Source organism: Narcine bancroftii, chromosome 1 (assembly GCF_036971445.1).
Source record: "Narcine bancroftii isolate sNarBan1 chromosome 1, sNarBan1.hap1, whole genome shotgun sequence".
NCBI classification, from domain to species: Eukaryota; Metazoa; Chordata; class Chondrichthyes; order Torpediniformes; family Narcinidae; genus Narcine; species Narcine bancroftii.
The window spans coordinates 276811108-276830812 of NC_091469.1; the positions used below are offsets into that span (position 1 = coordinate 276811108).

Consider the following 19705-nt stretch of genomic DNA (forward strand, 5'->3'; position numbering starts at 1 on the left):
ACTTTTTATCCAAAAGATGCAATCACTCATTTGACACCAATGAAGCACAGACTTTTATTTGCCATACATCCAAATTTGCTATGTTTACTCCTGTGGCTGATACAGGAGAAAGATATGCAAATTTGTGGTTTTGGGAAGGAGGATGGGCATGGTAAAAGCTGAAGGTATGTTTCTTCTAGAAAATACAGAACAAAGGTTTCTGATTATGTTCTTTGTAAGATGATAACCATATAACCACTTACAGCACAGAACAGGCCAGTTTGGCCCTACTAGTCCATGCCGTAGCAAATCCCCACCCTCCTAGTCCCACTGACCAGCACCCGGTCCATACCCCTCTAGTCCCCTCCTATCCATGTAACGATCCAGTCTTTCCTTAAATGTAACCAATGATCCCGCCTCGACCACGTCTGCCGGAAGTTCATTCCACATCCCTACCACCCTCTGCGTAAAGAAATTTCCCCTCATGTTCCCCTTATAATTTTCCCCCTTCAATCTTAAACCATGTCCTCTAGTTTGAATCTCCCCCTTTCTTAATTGAAAAAGCCTATCCACATTTACTCTGTCTGTCCCTTTTACTAGGACTAGGAGGGTGGGGATTTGCTACGGCATGGTCTAGTAGGGCCGAACTGGCCTGTTCTGTGCTGTAAGTGGTTATATGGTTATATTAATTTGTTGCTTATTTCAATAAAGTTGCCTAATAGATATAGCTCCGGGTCACCTGCAAAGCCACTCTTGTTATCCTGGTTAATTTTTCTGTGATATCTTGTCAAAATGGCCTCACCTTTATGCATGACCACATAGAAAAGTCCCACATCTGAAACATATCTCTGAAATTTCTCATTTTGATCAATGTAACTTCTGTGAGGTAAGATGAAATTGGTGTAGAAAATTATACTGTACTGTACACCAATCTGAGATAATTGCACCCAAGTCTGACTCCCATCTTTCCCTTGACCTTTGTAAACCTGGTTTTGCACTTTCAGTTTGGAGTGCATAATACATTTTTATTATAAATTTTGGAGTATTCCCATCCATACTGTTCAATTTCACTAGTTTCAGGTGGGGTCAACGTTGGTTGACGATTCTCTTTTTTGAGGGCCATGAACCTTAGAGTCTTCCACGGGGAGCTGTACAGGCTGAGTTAATGAGTATAACGTGGCTAATTATAGGGAACTGGCCAGATAAGAAGCTGAGGCTAGAATCAGATCAACCACTTTTGAATGCAAGGAGTCATTTGGATAACTCTCTTTTTTTAATGTAATATTTGAATGTGGGCTGCATCTTCTATCAAGATTAAATAAAATATTAAACATGTGAATGATTTGATTTAGCATGAGATGGTTGCATAGAACTGTTATGTTTGAAGAATATGGGAAATTAAGATGTTCTCTTTTGTCTTCCCAAATTTTATTTGGAGCCCCATAAGAAGTGGCTATGTAATTAATCAGAATTGAGTGTATTATCATGAAAAAGTGTCACAAAATTTGTTTTGTGGCAGCAGTATTCTGCATTTCAGGTGAAAAAATTGCTCTAAATTACATTTCTGTAAATACATTATTTAAAATGGTGCAAAGGAAGAAGGAAAAAAGTAATGTAGTGTCTGTGGTTCATTCTGTTCAAAAATCTGGCGGCAGAGGAGAAGCTGTTTTTGAAACTTTGGGTGTTTATCTTCAGGTTCCTCTACTTTCTTCCTGATTGTAGCAGTGAGAAGAGGGCATGGTCTGGGTGGTGAGGGTCCTTGATGGCCTTCTTGATGCATTGCCTCTTAAAGATATCCTTAATGGAGTGAAGACCATTGTCCATGATGGTACTGGCTGAGATCACAACTCTAGTTTTCCTGTATTGTGCATTGGCACCTCCATACCAGTCAGTGATGCAACTAGTTAGAATGCCCCCACAGTACACTGGTAGAAATCTGCAAGAGTCTTTGGTGGCATACCAAATTTCCTCAAACTCCTTATGAAATAGAGCTGCTGGCGAGTCTTCATGATTGCATCGACATGATCTTCAGAGATGTTGACACCCAGGAATTTCAAGTTCTTTACTCTCTCCACTGTTGACCCCTCTGAAAACTGGTTTGTGTTCTCCTGGTTTCACAGCATAGAAACAGATCCTTTGGCCCAAATTGTGCATGCCACCCAAGTTTCCCATGGCATAAAGTTGTGTTGTTAGCTGATTCAGCACCTTACCAAAAGGAAGAGCTGGGGTTAAACCTTTGGGACACCATAGTTAATAGGTGTGGTATCAATTTGTATTTTGCAAAAACAATGCTGGGGAAACTCAGCAGGTCAAACAGTGTACTTTATATAGCAAAGATAAAGATACATAATCAACAATTTGGGTTGGAGTCCTTCAAGGTATGATGAATGGCTCAAGCCAGAAAGGTTGGTTACGTATCTTTAACTTTGCTCTATACTCTGTTTGACCTGCTGAGTTTCTCCAGCATTATGTTTTACTTCATTCATGATGGATGCAGACTTTTGTGTTTTACTTTTAATAATTTTTTATTTGTTTTATTAAGAAAATACATCAACAATTGGATAGACTGATTACAGTTCAAACCAGCTAGATGGTAGTGAAGAAGAATGGTGTTGGTATCTATGTTTAAAAAGGGCAAGGAATAATTTCCCTTTTGCAGTCTCAAGTAGGATATGATGAGCCATTTTAGATTTAATGTAGTTTTTGGAAAGATGGGCATGAATTTGGGAGGAAATATGTTCAGGGACCTTGGTTAAAAGAAGATTGTAAATGTTTTGAAGGAAAGCTAAATGGAGAAAGATCAGCAAACATGTGCGCTAGTAATGGAAATTGGGTGATTGGCACTTTATTGTGGATAATGTTGATGGAGCAGATGATAAGCTTCATGAATGTGATGAACTTGGGGTAAAAAAAATCTTTGGACTATGAGAAACTGGAGAGAGTTGCAACTTCAAGATTGTGAACACCAGAGAAACTGTGACTTAGTGGACTTGAAGGACAGAAGTGGCATGAGGAGTTGAACACAGAAATTATCAACCAATTGTCCCTGTCCTCTTTATACTACTTAAAGACCTGTCCAGAGAAAATAGGCTAAGGTTTGAAGATTTATAGTAGAGAAAATAACCAGGGGTTCCAAAAAAAAATTGAAAATGCTGGAAATGGTCAACTGTAATAATTACACTGATATTGGTGACTTGCTGTAATGTGTCCAGTTGGATGATGTGTTCCTGGAATGTTGTATTCAGCTTTGGAAGGTGGAAATCTTTTAAATCCCTCAATATGCCTGGCAGTAAGTTTGGTGCATAGTTCATTACTGAATGTTTCCTTTATTAAATAGTCCAGCAATATCTGTAATCCTGTGTTAATTTTTGGACAGGATCTGTCGAAGGCTTGGGGAAAATAATTCAGCGTTTTCCACGAAAAGACTGGGATGATGCACCTTTTCCACAAGGAATAGAGTTGGTGAGTACAGAAGCTTTTAACTTTTCAAAATGAGAAATTCAGGAGTTCTGAAAATGTATGGGCCAAATATTAACACATTCTTGATTATAATGACTGGTTTTGTGTAACTTGTATGTTTATAGTTACATTGAATTGAAATAATATTTTGAAAGGTGTTTCCATTGATGTTTTTAAATAAATTACCCTCTTTATTTCATGGATGTATTAACAATTGTCCCAGTTTTATTGTTGCCAACTGTATTTAAAACTGAAAGCAGTTTTGTACGTTAAAGTATGGGGACAGTAATAGGGATGTGATGTTGAGGCTTTGTAAGACACTAGTAAGACCTTGGAGCATTGTGTGGACTTTTGGGCTCCTCGTTTAAGAAAAGAAATGCTGAAGTTGGAGAGTGTTCAAAGGAGATTCACTAGGATAATTCCAGGAATGAAAGGGTTATTATGTGAGGAGCGTTTGACAGCTCTGGCCTGTTATTTGGAATTTGGGAGAATGAGGGTGGATCTCATGGAAACATTTCGAATGTTGAAAGGCATGGACAGAGTGGAGGACAAGCAGGCACAACTTCAGGATTGAAGGGTGTCCGCTTAGAACAGAAATTCATAGGAAAATCTTCAGATCGATGGTGGTAAAACTGGAATTTGTTGCCACAGGTGATTGTAGAGGCCTTGTCATTTGGCAAATTTAAGACAGAAATTGATAAGTTCTTGATTAGCCAAGGCATCAAAGGTTATGGGGAGAAGCCCTGGCAGTGGGGCTGAGTGGGGATTGGGGAAAATGGATCAGTTCATGATTAAATGGCAGGGCAAACTTGATGGGCAGAAGAGCTGATTTCTGCTCCTTTGCCTTGCGGTCTTGTCTGGCTGTTCTGACCTTGTTAAATTCTAGCCACAAAGTAGCAGAAGCATGTTTTGTGAAGAAAGTATAATCTTTGTCCCTAGTCTTCTGATCACTTAAAGCAAGTTACACTTTATTAGTTGGGTTTGATTTTTTTTCTTCCTTTAAAAATAATTAAATATTATGAATGATCATTATATTCAGCTGTTGGGAAATTTCACTGTCTATGGAGTTGTATTTAGTTTTGGAATTGGCCTCTCGTCTAACATTTAAGTGGTACAATTTGAAAAGATTTTATCCTGGTTTATTTTTCCAGATAAAATTTTACAATTCTGTGGGAGCAAATGTACATTTGTTTTATTAAAACAGTATGTTAGATGGATGAGTGATATTAATGGTAAATGTGGAGAAAGTCAAAGATCTTTCTGGAAGGGAGCATGTAAGAAATGATGCAACTGAAAATGACATCTGAATACTTTGGGATTGGCAGTAAATTAACAATTATTCCTCTGCCATGCTGTAAAGATTTAATCTTGTTGCAGCTTCACTTAATTGAATTCAATTATTTAAATATTTGATACTAGGGTGCTACCAGGTCTATTGTTTTTTCTTGTGTTGCCTTCACAGGAGGTAACATATTTTTGAGTATTCAGTTTCTTTATTCAGCATCAATGTCTCTGAACTTGGTTGTTTTTAAATAACTGTGTCTGTCAGATTGAGGAGGGAACATGAACTGAAACCAGGTGGCATAAGAAGGAAGCAAGATACCTGGGAGGTACAGTGACAAATGAATTGGATAACATGGTAGTTCATAGTTTCTTTAAAAATAGATCCATTGACTGGATCATTTGTGATATTTGGGGAAAACATTACAACTGCTGTATATTTTAAAAAAAATAAGTATGAAAATGTAGAACTTGAGTTTCAGTTACAGTCAGGCAGCAATTGCCTACTAAGGTGGATCTAAAGAAGTTATCAAAGTGAATCTTGATAAATTAGTCATTTTCAAACTTCAAATTTGATTTCTAAAGCTGAATAGAATAATTATTATTTGCAAACATCATGCTTCATAACTGGAACATTTATTGGAGGTTGGAGGATTGATGAAGGGAATCCATTCAGCATCAAATGAATCCTAAGTGAGAAAACCCACAAAATGTCATTTTGGATTGTGTGAGGCAACAAAAAACCCTAAATATTTCTGTTATCATAGACCAAACAGAATTTAACAATTCCAGTAAAATTTCACAATGCTGCAATATAAATGTAACCATTAAATTGTTCAAATGCAATTTGTTGGTCAATGTAATCTATGAAATCATTTTTATAGTAATTGTTTAAAAATGATGGCTTTCCAATTTGGCAATGAGCACTTGTGTCAAAATTTATAGAGATTGTTCAAATCTTTTTTCAGCTAAGCTTTGAAATCTCATGTAAAAGTGATATATTGCTGCTCTTTTACTTCTCTGATTGGCAGTGATAAATTATACAGTGACAATCTTCCACACTGGAGGAGTTTGCAAGATGCAGCTTTCTGTTTTTATGTGCACTCCTTTGACATTCTGGAAGGGCCCCGGGTTAGTTTCAAGCACTAGAACTTTTCAAATGGCTTGAATTGATTCAACTTTAGAGTTTTGCAGTGTTTTTAGTTCTGATGCATTAATTTTCATTTTTGAAAACATCTCAAAATTTCCAGCAGCAATTCAAGTTATTGTCTGAAGAGCAGAGAATAATAGTGTTGTCTAATAATTCAGCTGAAAGCAAAATGTATGATTTTACAAGATATCACCAAGGCAAAGCACATTGTCCAATTATTTGGGCAATGGCAATAATTACAAGAGCAATTAAAATCCTAAAAGTGTACTTTGTATCTGTTGTTGAACACGTTCATTTAAAAGTAAAGAATTGTATTGTAGCGGCAGCTACACTCCTCCTGAAAGAACACACACAACCAGACGGGTTGAGCTCAGTGAGCAGACTAGTTTATTGCAGGCTGCTGGGCTGCACTTCTACTCCCAGCCCAGACCTGACTGAGAACGGCGCTGGAGAGTGCTGACGTCACCTGGGCGTCACGTGGTCCCCCAGCGTGGGCTTCTGAGCCCCCTGCTGGAAGGAACGGAAAACCCCCGACAACGCCATTTTGGCCGGCTGCCCCGCCACGTGGCTTACAAGCGGGGCCGGTTCGCCTGCCTAGTGGTGAGCCGTCACAGTATTCTCCTTTCTCCTCTTTTGCCCTCACCCCAAAAAATTAAGAGCAAAGGTTATAGCTAACATTTGAAGTAGCATAACAAAGGAGCCATGCCATGAATGTTATCAGGTGCTAGATACATTGTCTACATTCACTACTCTGTTACCATACATATCTGTACATAGAACCATATCCAAATACAATTACCACCACAGATTATATGTTAGTTACAGAATTTTATCATCGACTGCCTGTACCCAATTTGCTTTAGTGGTTGTTGCTCCTTGAAAGTTTGAGGGGTGGTATCTAAGAAGACCAGGTTTGAGTGGGAGAGCTTCAGCCTCTGCCTCTTTCCACAGCCTGGCCACCATCCTTTGCTCTGGATTCTCAAGATGTAATCAGCTGAATATTTATTTCATAATGTGCAAGGCACGTTAGTCATTTGATTCCAGCCATCGAGAGGAAAGGCTGAATGGTGAAGGATGTGGTGAGAAAGTTCTGGATAACTTAACAATACATTTGCTGAAATCAATTTGTGGATGAGCAAGAATGAAAATTTTCAGCTATACCTCAGAAGTAACCATTTTTCTAATAACCAGCAAGCCAGAGGGCAGGACTGACCAGCATAAAGGATGCAGCTGGCCATGTATACTTTGTAAGGTTTTATGGCCCTGTTCAGCTAATGTACAGCTTTCCTTCAGAAGATGGGGCCCAGTGGCAAGTGGCAATATGCTCTATCAGGCTTGCTGGTAATTGATTAATGTGCTCCTCATTCTAAGTGGGAATTGAGCCATTTTTTTTAGGAAGTGATATATGGTGAATTGACAATGCACAGAGAAAAGATACAAATTGAATATGATTACATAGGATTTTGCTCTTATTATTTTTAGAGAAATAAAAAGTGTTGAAACGATGCTGGAGGTCAAGCACCATTTGTAGAGGAAGAAACAAAATTAATATTTTGGGTTAAATGATGTTTCATCAGAATGACCTGAAACATGGATTTATTTTAATCTGGAAATGCTCAACCGTAGTATTTGGTTAAGAAATTAAGAACATCTTCTATGAAATGAATATTGTCATCTTTGATTAACTCTTTTAATAAATTTATTTTAAAATGTACACAGACTGAAAATTAATATTTTGAAAATGCATTTCTGCATATGGTCAAAAAAACAAACATCAATTAATATGGTTACTATTTTACAGTAAATGTTAAAATATGGCATATCCAGATTTAAAATCAAATTTATTCCATTAGTAAGGATTCTAGTTATTTGTGGATCAGTGAGGCTGATATAACTGGAAACCAACATTGGTATTTCCTGTGACTGTGAGGGCACAGTCATGATTTAATTCGTTATTGTAATATTTGTCATTTCAAAATTTGAGGTTTGTGTGGAGACATGAGGCTCCAGTAACTTGTGTTCTGTTTCTAATGTAAACTTGTAAAGCACTACTTTCTGGCTTCCACATGCATTGTCATTAGCACATGCCATAGTGTTCTGATAGCAGTGTTTGGACACTCTTTAGTGCTCCCCATGACTCACAAATTTACCCTTGCAGTTCAGGTACCTGAGACAGTAACCAACTATAATGGATGTTCTATATTTCCATAATGAAAGAATTTAAAAGAACTAAAAGAAAACATGAAGTTGCTTTGGCAGACAATGTGAAATAAAATTCTAAGGGCTTCTTCAGGTACAGTATATTAAGGGACAAATTAATTCTCTTGAAGGTCAGAGTGGTCGGCTATATATGGAGCTAGAAGAGATAGGGAAGATGGTCATTTTTTTTCCATCTGTATTTACTCTGGAATCTGGAGTCTAGGGTGGTAAGAAAGCAGTTGGGGCATGGAACTGATACTGATTAAAGAGGAAGAGGTGCTTGCTGTCTTAAAGCAAATAAGGATGGATACATCAGCAGTTGCTGACAATATATTCACTTTGACTAAGAGGAAGGCTAGTGTAGAAATTGCAGGTGCCTTGGAAGAAATATTTAAATGGGTGAGGTGCCAGGAGATTAGAGGGTAGCTCATGTTGTTCTTTTGTTTTTTTAAAAACTCCACAAATAACCCAGACACTTTTAGGTCATTGAGCCTGACATCAGTAGTATACAGGTGTTCCAAGAGATCGGATATATAACTATTTGGATAGTCAGAGACTAATTAGGCATAGTCAACAATGCTCTGTGCGTGGTTGGTCATAGCTAACAAATCATGTAGAGTTTTTTGAGGAGGTTACCAGGAAAGTTGATGTTGCCCACATGTACTTAAGTAAGGCCTTTGACGAGGTCCAACACAGGAGGTGAATCAGGAAGGTTCAGTCACTCGATATTCATGGTGAGATGGTAAACTGGATTTGACATTGGCTTTGAGATAAGCCAGAGAGTGGTCGTAGATGATTGCCTCTCAGACTGAAGGTCTATGACTAGTGGTGTGCCTCAGGGATCAGTGCTGGGACCATTGCTGTTTGTTGTCTATGTTAATGATCTGATTAATAATGTGGTAAATTGGATGAGCAAATTTGCAGAGAACACAAAGATTGGAGGTGTTGTGAATAGTGATGAAGGCTTTCAAAGCTTTGCAGAGGGATCTGGAACACCTGGAAAAATGGGCTACAAAAAGGAGACAAATGTTAGGCCTTGCATTTTGCAAGGACAAACTAAGGTAGGAAGAACATTGGGCACTGAAGAGTTCAAGAGGACAGAGGGATCTGGGAATACAGATGCATAATTCACAGAAAGTAGGGTAGCAGGTAGATAGGATGGTAAAGAGAGCTTTTGGAACATTAGACCATATGTAAAACTATTGAGTACAGGAGCAAAAGCACAATGCTGGAGAAACTCAGCAGGTTAAAGCAAGTACTTTATATAGCAAACTTATAGATACCCAACCAACAATTTGGGCTTGAGCCCTTCATCAGGGTGATTCATGTTTTATTATAGAGTTTTGGAGTTGGGATGTTATGGTAGAGTTGTATAAGACATTGGAAGGGCCAAAATTTGAGTATTGTATGCAGTTTTGGCCACCAGGAAAGCTCAAGTTCAAAGTTCAGATTGATTGTCCGAGTACTGCATGATATATACAACCCTGAGATTCTTCTTCCTGTGGGCTACGCAGAATTTCCACTTATTGGTAGTACAAATAAATTACTCGAAAAGATGTGCATGCAAAAGAGAAAAATGTAAATGAGAAGGAATTGCAAACAAACTGTGCAGTACAGAAAATAAATACAGGTAGTCCTCGCCTTTGAACTACGCGAGTTGCGTCCACCTGCACATATGACTGAACTGTATAAAAAAATAACTTTTTCAAAACTATTGTACAAGTACATATTTTGTATTAAAAGTACTGTATACAGTGATCCCCGTTGACAGCCCGAGGTCCCAGTTTCCCCGACTTATGACCAACCTGAGTTACAACCAGTCCTTTGGTCCCCATTATGGTCAAAAGTTAGGAACTATCTATATCCAATAATGAATAATGTGCAAAGTAGGAGTCCTTAAAATGTGTCTGAGTTTGTTACTTAGGAGTCTGATGGTGGAGGGGTAGCAACTGTTCCTGAACCTGATGGTAGGAGTCTTGTGGCACCTATACCTCTTTCCTGATGGTGACAGTGTGAGCAGAGTACAGATATCCTCTGCTTTTTGAAAGTTTGTTTTATGCCACTTTGATTTTACAAAAGACCAACATTAGTACCTATTTTCGCTAACCGAAAGAAATCCAAAGAAGATTTTTGCTTTTACGAAAAAAGGCTAAATGCAAAACTAGCGTTCAGTGGGCTGTCAGGAGAGCTTGGGGCAGTGGGATCGGTGCGGGGACTAATCGTGGGCTGTCGGGAGAGTGCTGGGCAGTGGGATTGGTGTGGGTACTGATGGGCTGATGGGACAGTGTGAGGCAGTGAGATCAGTGTGGGGATTGATAGTGGGCTGTTGGGACAGTGTGTGACTGGGTCTGAGAATGCTCATAAATTTTTCCCATATAAATTAAATTATATAAATTATGGGACAAACTGGAAGCATGCCAGTAGAACTAAGCAGAATAATAGTTTGGCACAGACCAGAAGGGCCCAAGGGCCTGTTTCTGTGCTGTAGTTCTATTGTTTCTTTGTTTTATGCCATTTTTGGCTTACGAAAGGTTTCATAGGAATGCTCTACTCTCGAATAGCGAGGGATACCTGTATGTCTTGGGTGGTGTGGATCCTTAATGATTGCTGGTACTCTCTGACAGCATCGTTCCATGTAGATTTTCTTGATGGTAAGGAGAGATTTGCCTGTAATGTACTGGGCTGTGGACACTACCTTTTTCAGGACTTTCTTGATATTGATTAATATTTTATTTGTATCTGTAGTTATATAAAGAAATCAACAAGATTGAAAGGGTGCAGAGAAGATTTACGAGGATGTTGCTAGAACTTGAACTGAGATACATGGGAAGTTTAAACAGGTTAGGACTTTATTCCTTGGAGCATAGAAGAATGAGGGGAGATTTGATAGAGGTATATAAAAGGGTTCCAGCTAGAGTAAAAGCAGTAGGCCTTTTCCACTGAGGTTAGATGAGATACAAACCAGAGGACACAGGTTGAAGGTGAAAGGGAACAAGTTTAGGGGAATATAGGATGGCATGGTTGGCATAACGGTTAGCACAACTCCTTTACAGCACCAGCCATTCCTGGTGTCTTCATGGGTTTTTCCCAGGGGCTCCAGTTTCCTCCCACCATTCGAAATGTAGTGGGGCTTATAGGTTAATTTGGTGTAAATTGGGTGGCATGGACTTGTGGGCCAAAATTAACTTTTACCATGCTGTATAATTTAAAATTTAAATTTATAAATTGGGGAAGCTTCTTCATGCATAGAATGTTGGGAGTATAGGACAAACTACCAGGTGATATGGTGAAGTGGTAATATTTAAGAAAAAATTTAACAGGTACATGGATTGGAGGGATATGTACTGGAAGCATGTCAGTGGAACTAAGCAGAATAATAGTTTGGCACTGACCAGAAAGGCTATAGGGCCTGTTTCTGTGCTGTAGTTCTATGGTTAAAAGAGAAAGAAAAAGATTGATCATTAACAACTAGGTTTTATAGCTACTCTATATTTCATGCCTGATTACTTTCGCCCCTTAAGTAATCTGCTTCATGCTGCCTGCCCCACAGAGCAATGAGTTGTTCTAGTACCCTTGGGTTTTTCTGTCTGAATAATTGCATGTGTATCCCACATCTGTTTCAGCACAGCATGGCCTACTGAAAGGTTGCAGCTGATTTGACTGTCACTATTTCCTTCGCCCTCGAGAAGCTTGCATAGTATTTCAGAATTGGATGCTCATTGAAACATCAAGGAGATCAATAGTGAGACATAGACTGGCCCAAGCATCTTCTAACCTTTCTTGCAAAATTTAGGTCTGCATGAAAAGCTCATTGGATATGAAAAATCACAAGAATAACATAACAAAAAAACCCAGAAATTTTTCTTTTAATTAAGAACTAGGTCTCAAATTAGATAGAACCCAAAAAAGATTTATTATGATAGCCCTAGCAGTAGCAAAAAAAAATGCATAATGACAGCCTGGAAAATGGAAGAGAACCAAAAAATACAACAATGGTATAGGGAAATGAATAAGTGTATTTCATTAGAAAAAAATAAAAGACAAATATATTTGGGAATCATTTATGAAATATGACAGAAAATGCCGACTTCGGACCTCCATCTCCTAAAGTGATAAGAAGATAAACATGATTAGATTCAATATGCAAAAGTAGACTACACGACCTTTCTTTGTTTTTTCTGTGAGGCTGTTGATTTCTTGTATTTTGTATGTTTAATATTTATTGCTTTTAGAATGGGGGGGGAGGGAGGGTGGGGGGGGTGAGAAAAGAGGGAAAAATGTCACTGTATATTTATTGAAGAACATTTGTACATATTGTTGATACAGTTCATCGTGCAAGAAATAAAAAGTTACCAAAAAAGCTCATTGGCTATAATGATGGCACAAAGAAGAGCAGATGAGCAAGCTGATGTGGGGGTTTTCGTTGAAATTCCGCGACCGCGGGTCTGCGCCCAAGATGGCGGCGCCTATTAATCAGCAGCAGCCACGAAGAGATGCAGACTCCGGGGAAACGGAGGACTTGCACAGGGCACCAGAGGATTGGGAAGATCACGCATTGTTTGAGAGGGAGAAGCAGAGGAGACGACCTGAGGGGACGGTGACCATGTTTGCGGACCAGTGAAGGGGCTCTGTGGCTGAGGGGCCAGTGCATGCGGCGGGCTTTGGTGACTCGAGGTGTGGAAGCCGTGGGCTGTTGGAGACATCTGTCGGGAGACTTGCGGACTGCTGGAGTCTGGTTTGAACTGGCTGAAGGGGTACCAGGATTTGGAACCGGGATGTGAGGAGGTGCTGAGGGCATTGAAGGGTTCCCTGACCGTCTTGGAGGTTCGGGTCTGGAGCTCGGTTGTGGGCTCTGTGCCTTTGGAAGTGCTGGAGGTAAACCTACGGACACTCAGTGACTCTGTGGGGACTCTTTTGCTTCTCTCTCTGACTACAAGTCTGACTGAAAGAGGTGCTTAGGCAATTTCTGCTGGGGGCGAATCTGTCTGCCTTGCAGCAGGCAAAGAGAAATTTCATGTAATGTTACAATGATAATAAATTGAACCTTGAATCTTGATCTTGAAACAGATAATGAATGCAAACAAACTGTAATACAGGGAGAACAAAGAAAATCAGTAGTCCTTAAATTGGTCCCTGATTTTGTTTGTTGTTCCTGAACCTGGTGGTGTGAGTCTTGTGTCATCTATACCTCTTTCCTGAGGGCAGCAGCGAGAACAGAGCGTGTGCTGGGTGGTGAGGATCTTTGCTGCTGCTCTCTGATGGTAGTGTTCCCTGCAGATGTACTCAGTAGTGGAGAGGGTTTTGCCTGTAATGTCCTGGGCTGTGTCCACTACCTTATGCTCAAGGGTATTGGTGTCCCCCTATCAGACTATGATGCAGCCAGTTAGCACACTTTCCACCACACATCTAGAAATTCGCCAAAGTTTCTGATGTAATGCCAAAGCTCTGCAAATACATGAGGAAGTAGAGGCATTGTTGTGCTTTCTTCACATGCCTTTGGTGTGTTGGGTCCAGGAAAGTGACTCCCAAGAACCTGAATGCCCTCACCCTCTCCACCTCTGAGCTTCCAATAATCACTGGATTGTATACCTCTGGGTTTCCTCAAGTCAACAATCAGCTCCTTGGTTTTGGTGACAATGAGTACAAGCTTGTTGGTGCACCATTCAGCCAATCTCCATCCTGTATGCAGACTCATTCCCATCCTTTATACGACCCACCACTGTGGTATTGTCGTACCAAGCTACACAGTCGTAGTTGTAAAGTAAGTAGAACAGGGGGCTAAGAGCACAGCCTTGTGGAGCTTTGGTACGGATGGAGATTGTGGAGAAGTTCTTATCAATCTTCACTGATTGTGGTCTGGAGGTGAGGTGACTTGGGAATATATCAACATTTCAGAACTGTGTGAATGCCTGTACTTGAAGGTTTGCCAGGATACCACCTTTTGAGGGGAAACTTGGGAATGACCAATTAATGTTGGACTGATCAGTGACACACCCTTAAAAGTGAATACTTAAAAAAAAAGCTTTTGGAGCAACAGCAGTCCAGTCTGAAAGATTCACAGTAACCTTTTTTTCAACAAATATGATTAATACAAAGAAGTGATTCATTTTACATAGTGGAGTTTCTTTAGCTGCTTTGGTGACAAATATTTCTACTCTAATATTGGAGAAAGAATTATTGTTCATAAGGCCAGGAGTAGGAATACTTAATAACAAAGTTGTCAATGTTTTTGTGGAACACAAGGGCTCTTTATTACCATCCTCAAAAACACACACACAATGCTAGTTGACAAGGATGATGTCTAGTTAGTGGAGACCTCCTCTAGCAAATTCGCTTCCCAGTTGATGGTTGAGATGGATTTGAGTTAATATCTTACAGATGTCAACAATACCACAGCCCTGCTGCTGCACTGCACCTCATCACACTCTCAGCAGTTGTAAAATGGTCTGCTATTTTTGGCAGTGGTTAGTAGTCTTAATGCTTTTGTTATGTCAGTGTATTATATAATAACTTGATAAAAGCTGTTTAATCTACTTAATTTATTTTAAATTTCCTGACTTAAAATCAACTCATTGTGCCACCAAAAAGCTAAATAAATTGACCTTTCTGCCAGAACAATAGAAAGATAATGGTGGAATTTTAGAATATTCTATTCCAAAAAACCCAAGAATTGTAAAATTGCAGAGATGCTAATTGTACTTCCACTAGGCAAAGATTCACCTGAACCTCCTCTAACCTCATCTGCTGCATTCAGTGTTCCTAATGTAGCCTCCTCAATATAAATGAGACCAAATACAGAGATAGGGACTGTTTTACAGAGCATCCATGCTAAATCTACAATAGGCATTCTAAGATCCCAGTTGCCAGCCATTTCAGTTCCCCTTCACATTCCTACACCGACTTGTCTATGCTAGGTCTGCTTCAATGCCAAAGTGAACTGGAGGATCAACACCCCATGGTTTGTGAGTGGATTATTGTGTTCAGTTTTGATCACCATCTTTTAAGAAAGATGTCAAGCAGGAGAGGGTGCAGAAAAGATTTACAAGGATGTTGCCTGAACTATAGGAAGAGTTTGAACAGGCTAGGGTTTTATTGCTGGAGTGCAGGAGGATGAGGGCTCATTTTAGGGGTATTCAAAATCTTGAGAGGAATAAATTGGGTGAATGCAGGGAGTTTTATGCCAAGAGTGGAGGTGTCATAGTTTTGAGATGATTGGGCAGGGGATTTTTGACAGGAACCTGAGGAATAACTTTTTTGCTTGAGGGGTAGGTAAATGGAAATAGCTGCTGTAGGAGGTGGTGGTTGAGGTAAGTACTTTGGCAATGCTTAAGAAAAGCTTGGACAGACACATGAGCAGAATGGGTTAGAGGGATATGTGCCAAACATGGCCAAGTTGGATTGATTAGTGTGGGTGATATTTTTTGGTCACAATGGGCTGAAGAGCCTGTTTCCCTGCTGTACAGCTCTAACTCTATTTGACCAAGGCACACTGCAGCTCTTCTGAACTATGACCATTTTCTTTCCCCTAACGCTCCCACATTTCCAATCTAATTCCTACCAATTTTCATTCCCATCCCTCTTTGGTTCATTCCTCTTCCACCCTTTTTCTCACTTCAGGGTTCGGGTCCCCACTCCTTCCCTCCCTTCAGTTCCATCTGATCTCATTACTATTGTCACAACCTCTTCTCTCTTTAAGCACTGGCAGTCTTTGTCTCTATCGATCACTCATCCTGTCTAATTTCTCTTCTTGCTTCTCTCTCCTTCTGTCTAGCATCTGCCAATCAACTGCCTCTGTCCATTATTCTTCACTCTGACGTCGCAGCTTTCTCTCTTCTCCACACTCAGTCCTGATGAAGGAACATCCACTGATGTTGATTAACCCATTGAGTTCCTCCAGCAGATTGTTTAGATTCAGCTTCCAGCATCCGCAGTCCACTGTTTCTAATTGCATTTTATCTTTCCTTCCCCTTACAACTTTTTGTATTTTAATGCTTTTGGAATCATTAGGTCATTAATTGGGGAAAAAATGCAGATGCTGGAAAACTGAAATAAATGCAGAAAGTGCTGCCAAGAGAGAGTAGGTCGGATTACATTATGAAAGGGGAACTCTCCATGAATGCTGCCAGACTCACTGAGTCGCTCCAGCTTCTCATTATTTGTTCAGGATTCCAGGATCTGCTCTTTCTTGTATCTTAGAGTTGTAAATATTTATGGCCACTAACAAATTAATTAAGGAATTTGAGAAGAATGTATGCATTCAGTTACTGTGTGGAATGTGCTGCCACTTAATGTAGCTGAGACAGATTTATACATTTGGTAGATTTAAAGTGAATGATATATTCTATAATATGTATATTGTATATGCACGTGTGTGTGTGTGTGTGTGTGTGTGTGTGGGTTTTATATATATATATATATATATATATTCATGTGTGTATGTATGCATATATTATAAGAGAGAGATATATAAATTCATTCATTGCCCTGCTCTCTCCCCACATCCCTTTATCATTTCCAATACTGATTCCACCGCCCAGCTCTCTGACAGCGTTGTATCAGTCCCACACTGATCCCGCTGCCCTGCTCTTCCAACAACGCTGTATCAGTTCCTGCAAGCTTTCCAACTGAAGTAAAAGAAGTCATTAGGCCATTTCAGCTAGCCCAAAAGTTGAGATGTAAAGGCAGAGAAACTCCGCCAAAAAGCATAATTACCCACTTTTCTGAATGTGTGGAGGCAGTCTCCGATCCGCATATTGCAACCCCTGACATGAAATGGCTTATTGACCAAGGAGGCTACAAATAATTCACTTTAGAAGAATTTATCAAAGTTTATCGAAAAAAAATCAATGATACTTTTGATTATCTTTAACATATCACATGAAAGGAACGACTGTCACACTTTTGTAGCATTGTAACTTCAAAAAATCATAAGTCGGACCAAGGTAAGTTTATTTAATATTTAATCCACATATAGAATGACCATTTCCAATAATCAGCTTCTGATGTACACTAAACCACCAGGAGTTTGGGAACTTTATGTGGAGTAGTAAAATATTGTGATGATATTGAAGGAAAGGTGTAGAATTTAAAGATGAGACTTGAAGATTACAGAATAAATTAGGTAACCTTTATTGTGTTCTGACTTCCCAAGATGTGAAAATTAATTAATGAAAAGTGTTTTATTAGAACTGAAAAAAGTATTTGAATTTGAAGAGACAACTTTTATGTCCAAGGAAGTGGAGCAGTGATCATTGAAGCATGTGCATGAAGCATTGTCAAGACATTAGAAACACCATTGGAGGTATTAATAACAAATCTACTAAACCTTCTTCTCAACAACACTTTGGCTATCAAAGTGGGCTGTTAAAATGCTGAATTTGAAAAAGGATTTCCAAGGATGTCTATCATCTCAATGTATGCAGTAGAACTATGAATTTCCAAAGAAATGACACGGTGCTTGGTGAAATTGCCTATGTGGTACGAGACAATGATAGGAACTGCATAGCCATCCGCCATTGCTGAGAATGGAGAGATCTCACAGCCTGTGAGTATGTAATGCGTCACTCAGGACATCACTGCTGAAGGTTAGAACCCCCCCCCTTTGCTTGGTGACACTGGGTAGGTAATGTGAAAGGGTGCACAGAGCCGTTTTTTTGTTTTGGCCCAATGTGAATGACCCTACCAGTTGTCGTATGAATAAAAGCTCTCAGAACTGGAGGGAGAACAAATGCTTTTATTAGCTTATAACTGAGGGGAGGGTCTCACAGTAGTCTTCAGAAGGTTCTGGATTTAGGTGCGAAACTGGGGTTGTATGTGAACAGGTGGGGGTGGAGCCAGCCATCAGTACTCCCAGTGAATCCCAGTTCATTGGACCAGTATTTCAAAACTGGTTGTCTACGTGCTAATTTAGTGGGTTGCCAATGTGTAAAGCCCTTTGTAGACTCACAGGAACTTGAAGATACTGTCCTTTTCTACCTCTATCCCATCAGTGTGGACACATATGTGGTTCCTTGGCCTCTCTAAAATCTACTTTAATTTCCTTTGTCTTGTTGACCATAATTGTTGTATTGGCACCACCCAACTAGATTTTAGATCTTAATCCTATATTCTGACTCGTCATTTTTCGTTCTTTGGCCAAAAACAGTGGTGTCATCAGCCAATTTGTAGATTTGTGTTTGAGCCAAACATGGCTGCGCAGTCATGACTGTGGAGGAAATGGAACAGAAGACTAGGTGCCTGTGTGTTTGAAGATTAGATGTTGCGGTTCTGAGCTGATTGGGGTTAGTCAGCGAGGAAATCAAGGATCCAGTTGCAGAGGGACAGAGTCCTGTATTCTTTTAGTTTGATCATGTTTGGTGTAATTTGATGAGATGAAAATCTCAAAGTGCATGAAACTGAGCTTACAATACTTATGTTTGTTTGTTCAGTCCCTGTGTGGGCCTTCTGTAGAGGTGTTAGAATGCCATGCGAGCTTAATATAATGCACTGAAAAAGTGGCCTGGAAGCTGTCACAGCCAATCAAACAAACTGGAAGACAGCTGTGATAGGAAGAGTGTGCAGGAGAAAAGCAAGACCAGTGAAATGAATGAAGATATTTACCATTTTAATATTTTAGAACCTAGCTGATTATTGGTAAATGCCACTTGATAGCACTTATTCTTGCTAATAATTGATTGTTGACTGACTGGATTGGATTTTTGTTTTGTTGTTAGGAAATTTATTGATATCAGCAATTGGATTAGTATGATAATGAATCATTCGAAGTGTTGAATTTACTCTGTAAATAGAGTCTTGCATCTTTTTCTAGAATAGTTCACAATTTTGATTTATCCTGTCGCACAACATACCATGCAACTTTAGCTGTCAGGAAGGAACCTTCACCACTGTTACTTAAACTGATCTTCTCATATTGACTGGCTAATTACTATTTTTATCATTTTAGCCTGCTCATCAATTTCTTTGTATATTTTGGGAAGTTTATCATTCTGGAAAGTTTACATTGTCTAAACAGTACAAGATTTTGTTGGTGTTGTTGACTGCCTCAAATAGTTCTGCTGCAGTCATGGGTGGTCTTGCAATCTTACTGTTGTGATGGAGGATGGGAACAGTTAGTGAAACAGCAAGGGATATGAGCAATTGTCATAAGAGGAAGGTACAAATGTAGGCAATGTTCATGGTGGCACTTGAGACTGCACATCTTGTACAGGAAAGTTTAATGAATTCAGAGCCTTTTCTTCACCAAAAAAGCTGCCATTGAATATACCCACAACTTCTCTCTTACACCAAAGCACTGTTTATGGTGTTGAATATTGTGCAAAAATGTCAACATCAATAATAAATTACACTAAACATTGTCATACTGATTAAGGGAAATCACTAAGGCAATCACTTGTAAATTAATTTGGGTAAACACCTGTTCTGCTGTGTTAAACAGGAAAATCTAGTAATGCAATTTGAAATTAATCTATTTAACTCATCAATGAAGGAAAAGTTATATTTTACAAGAAACAGCATCCACATAAATGTACTGTACTTGCATCTTTCAGTAGAAATTTGCATCTGTCTAACTTCTATGCCTGAGTCCTCTTCTATTTATCTTAGAGCAACACACCTGTTTATTTAACACAGGGAGTACTG

The 19705-nt window shown here is 39.3% G+C and overlaps 1 protein-coding gene across 8 annotated transcripts in view; it reads left to right on the forward strand.

Moving 5' to 3' along the window:
- sbf2 (SET binding factor 2) overlaps positions 1 to 19705 on the forward strand; it is a 446331-nt gene that overhangs the window by 73075 nt on the left and 353551 nt on the right. For all 8 annotated transcript variants that reach the window (XR_011345382.1, XR_011345383.1, XR_011345385.1 and 5 more), the window contains exon 2: positions 3356 to 3441. Coding sequence is in view for 4 of the 8 variants with exons in the window: in XM_069900054.1 (XP_069756155.1) it covers positions 3356 to 3441 (86 nt within the window). In the remaining 4 variants the exon portion in view is untranslated. The remainder of the gene's footprint in view (positions 1 to 3355; positions 3442 to 19705) is intronic.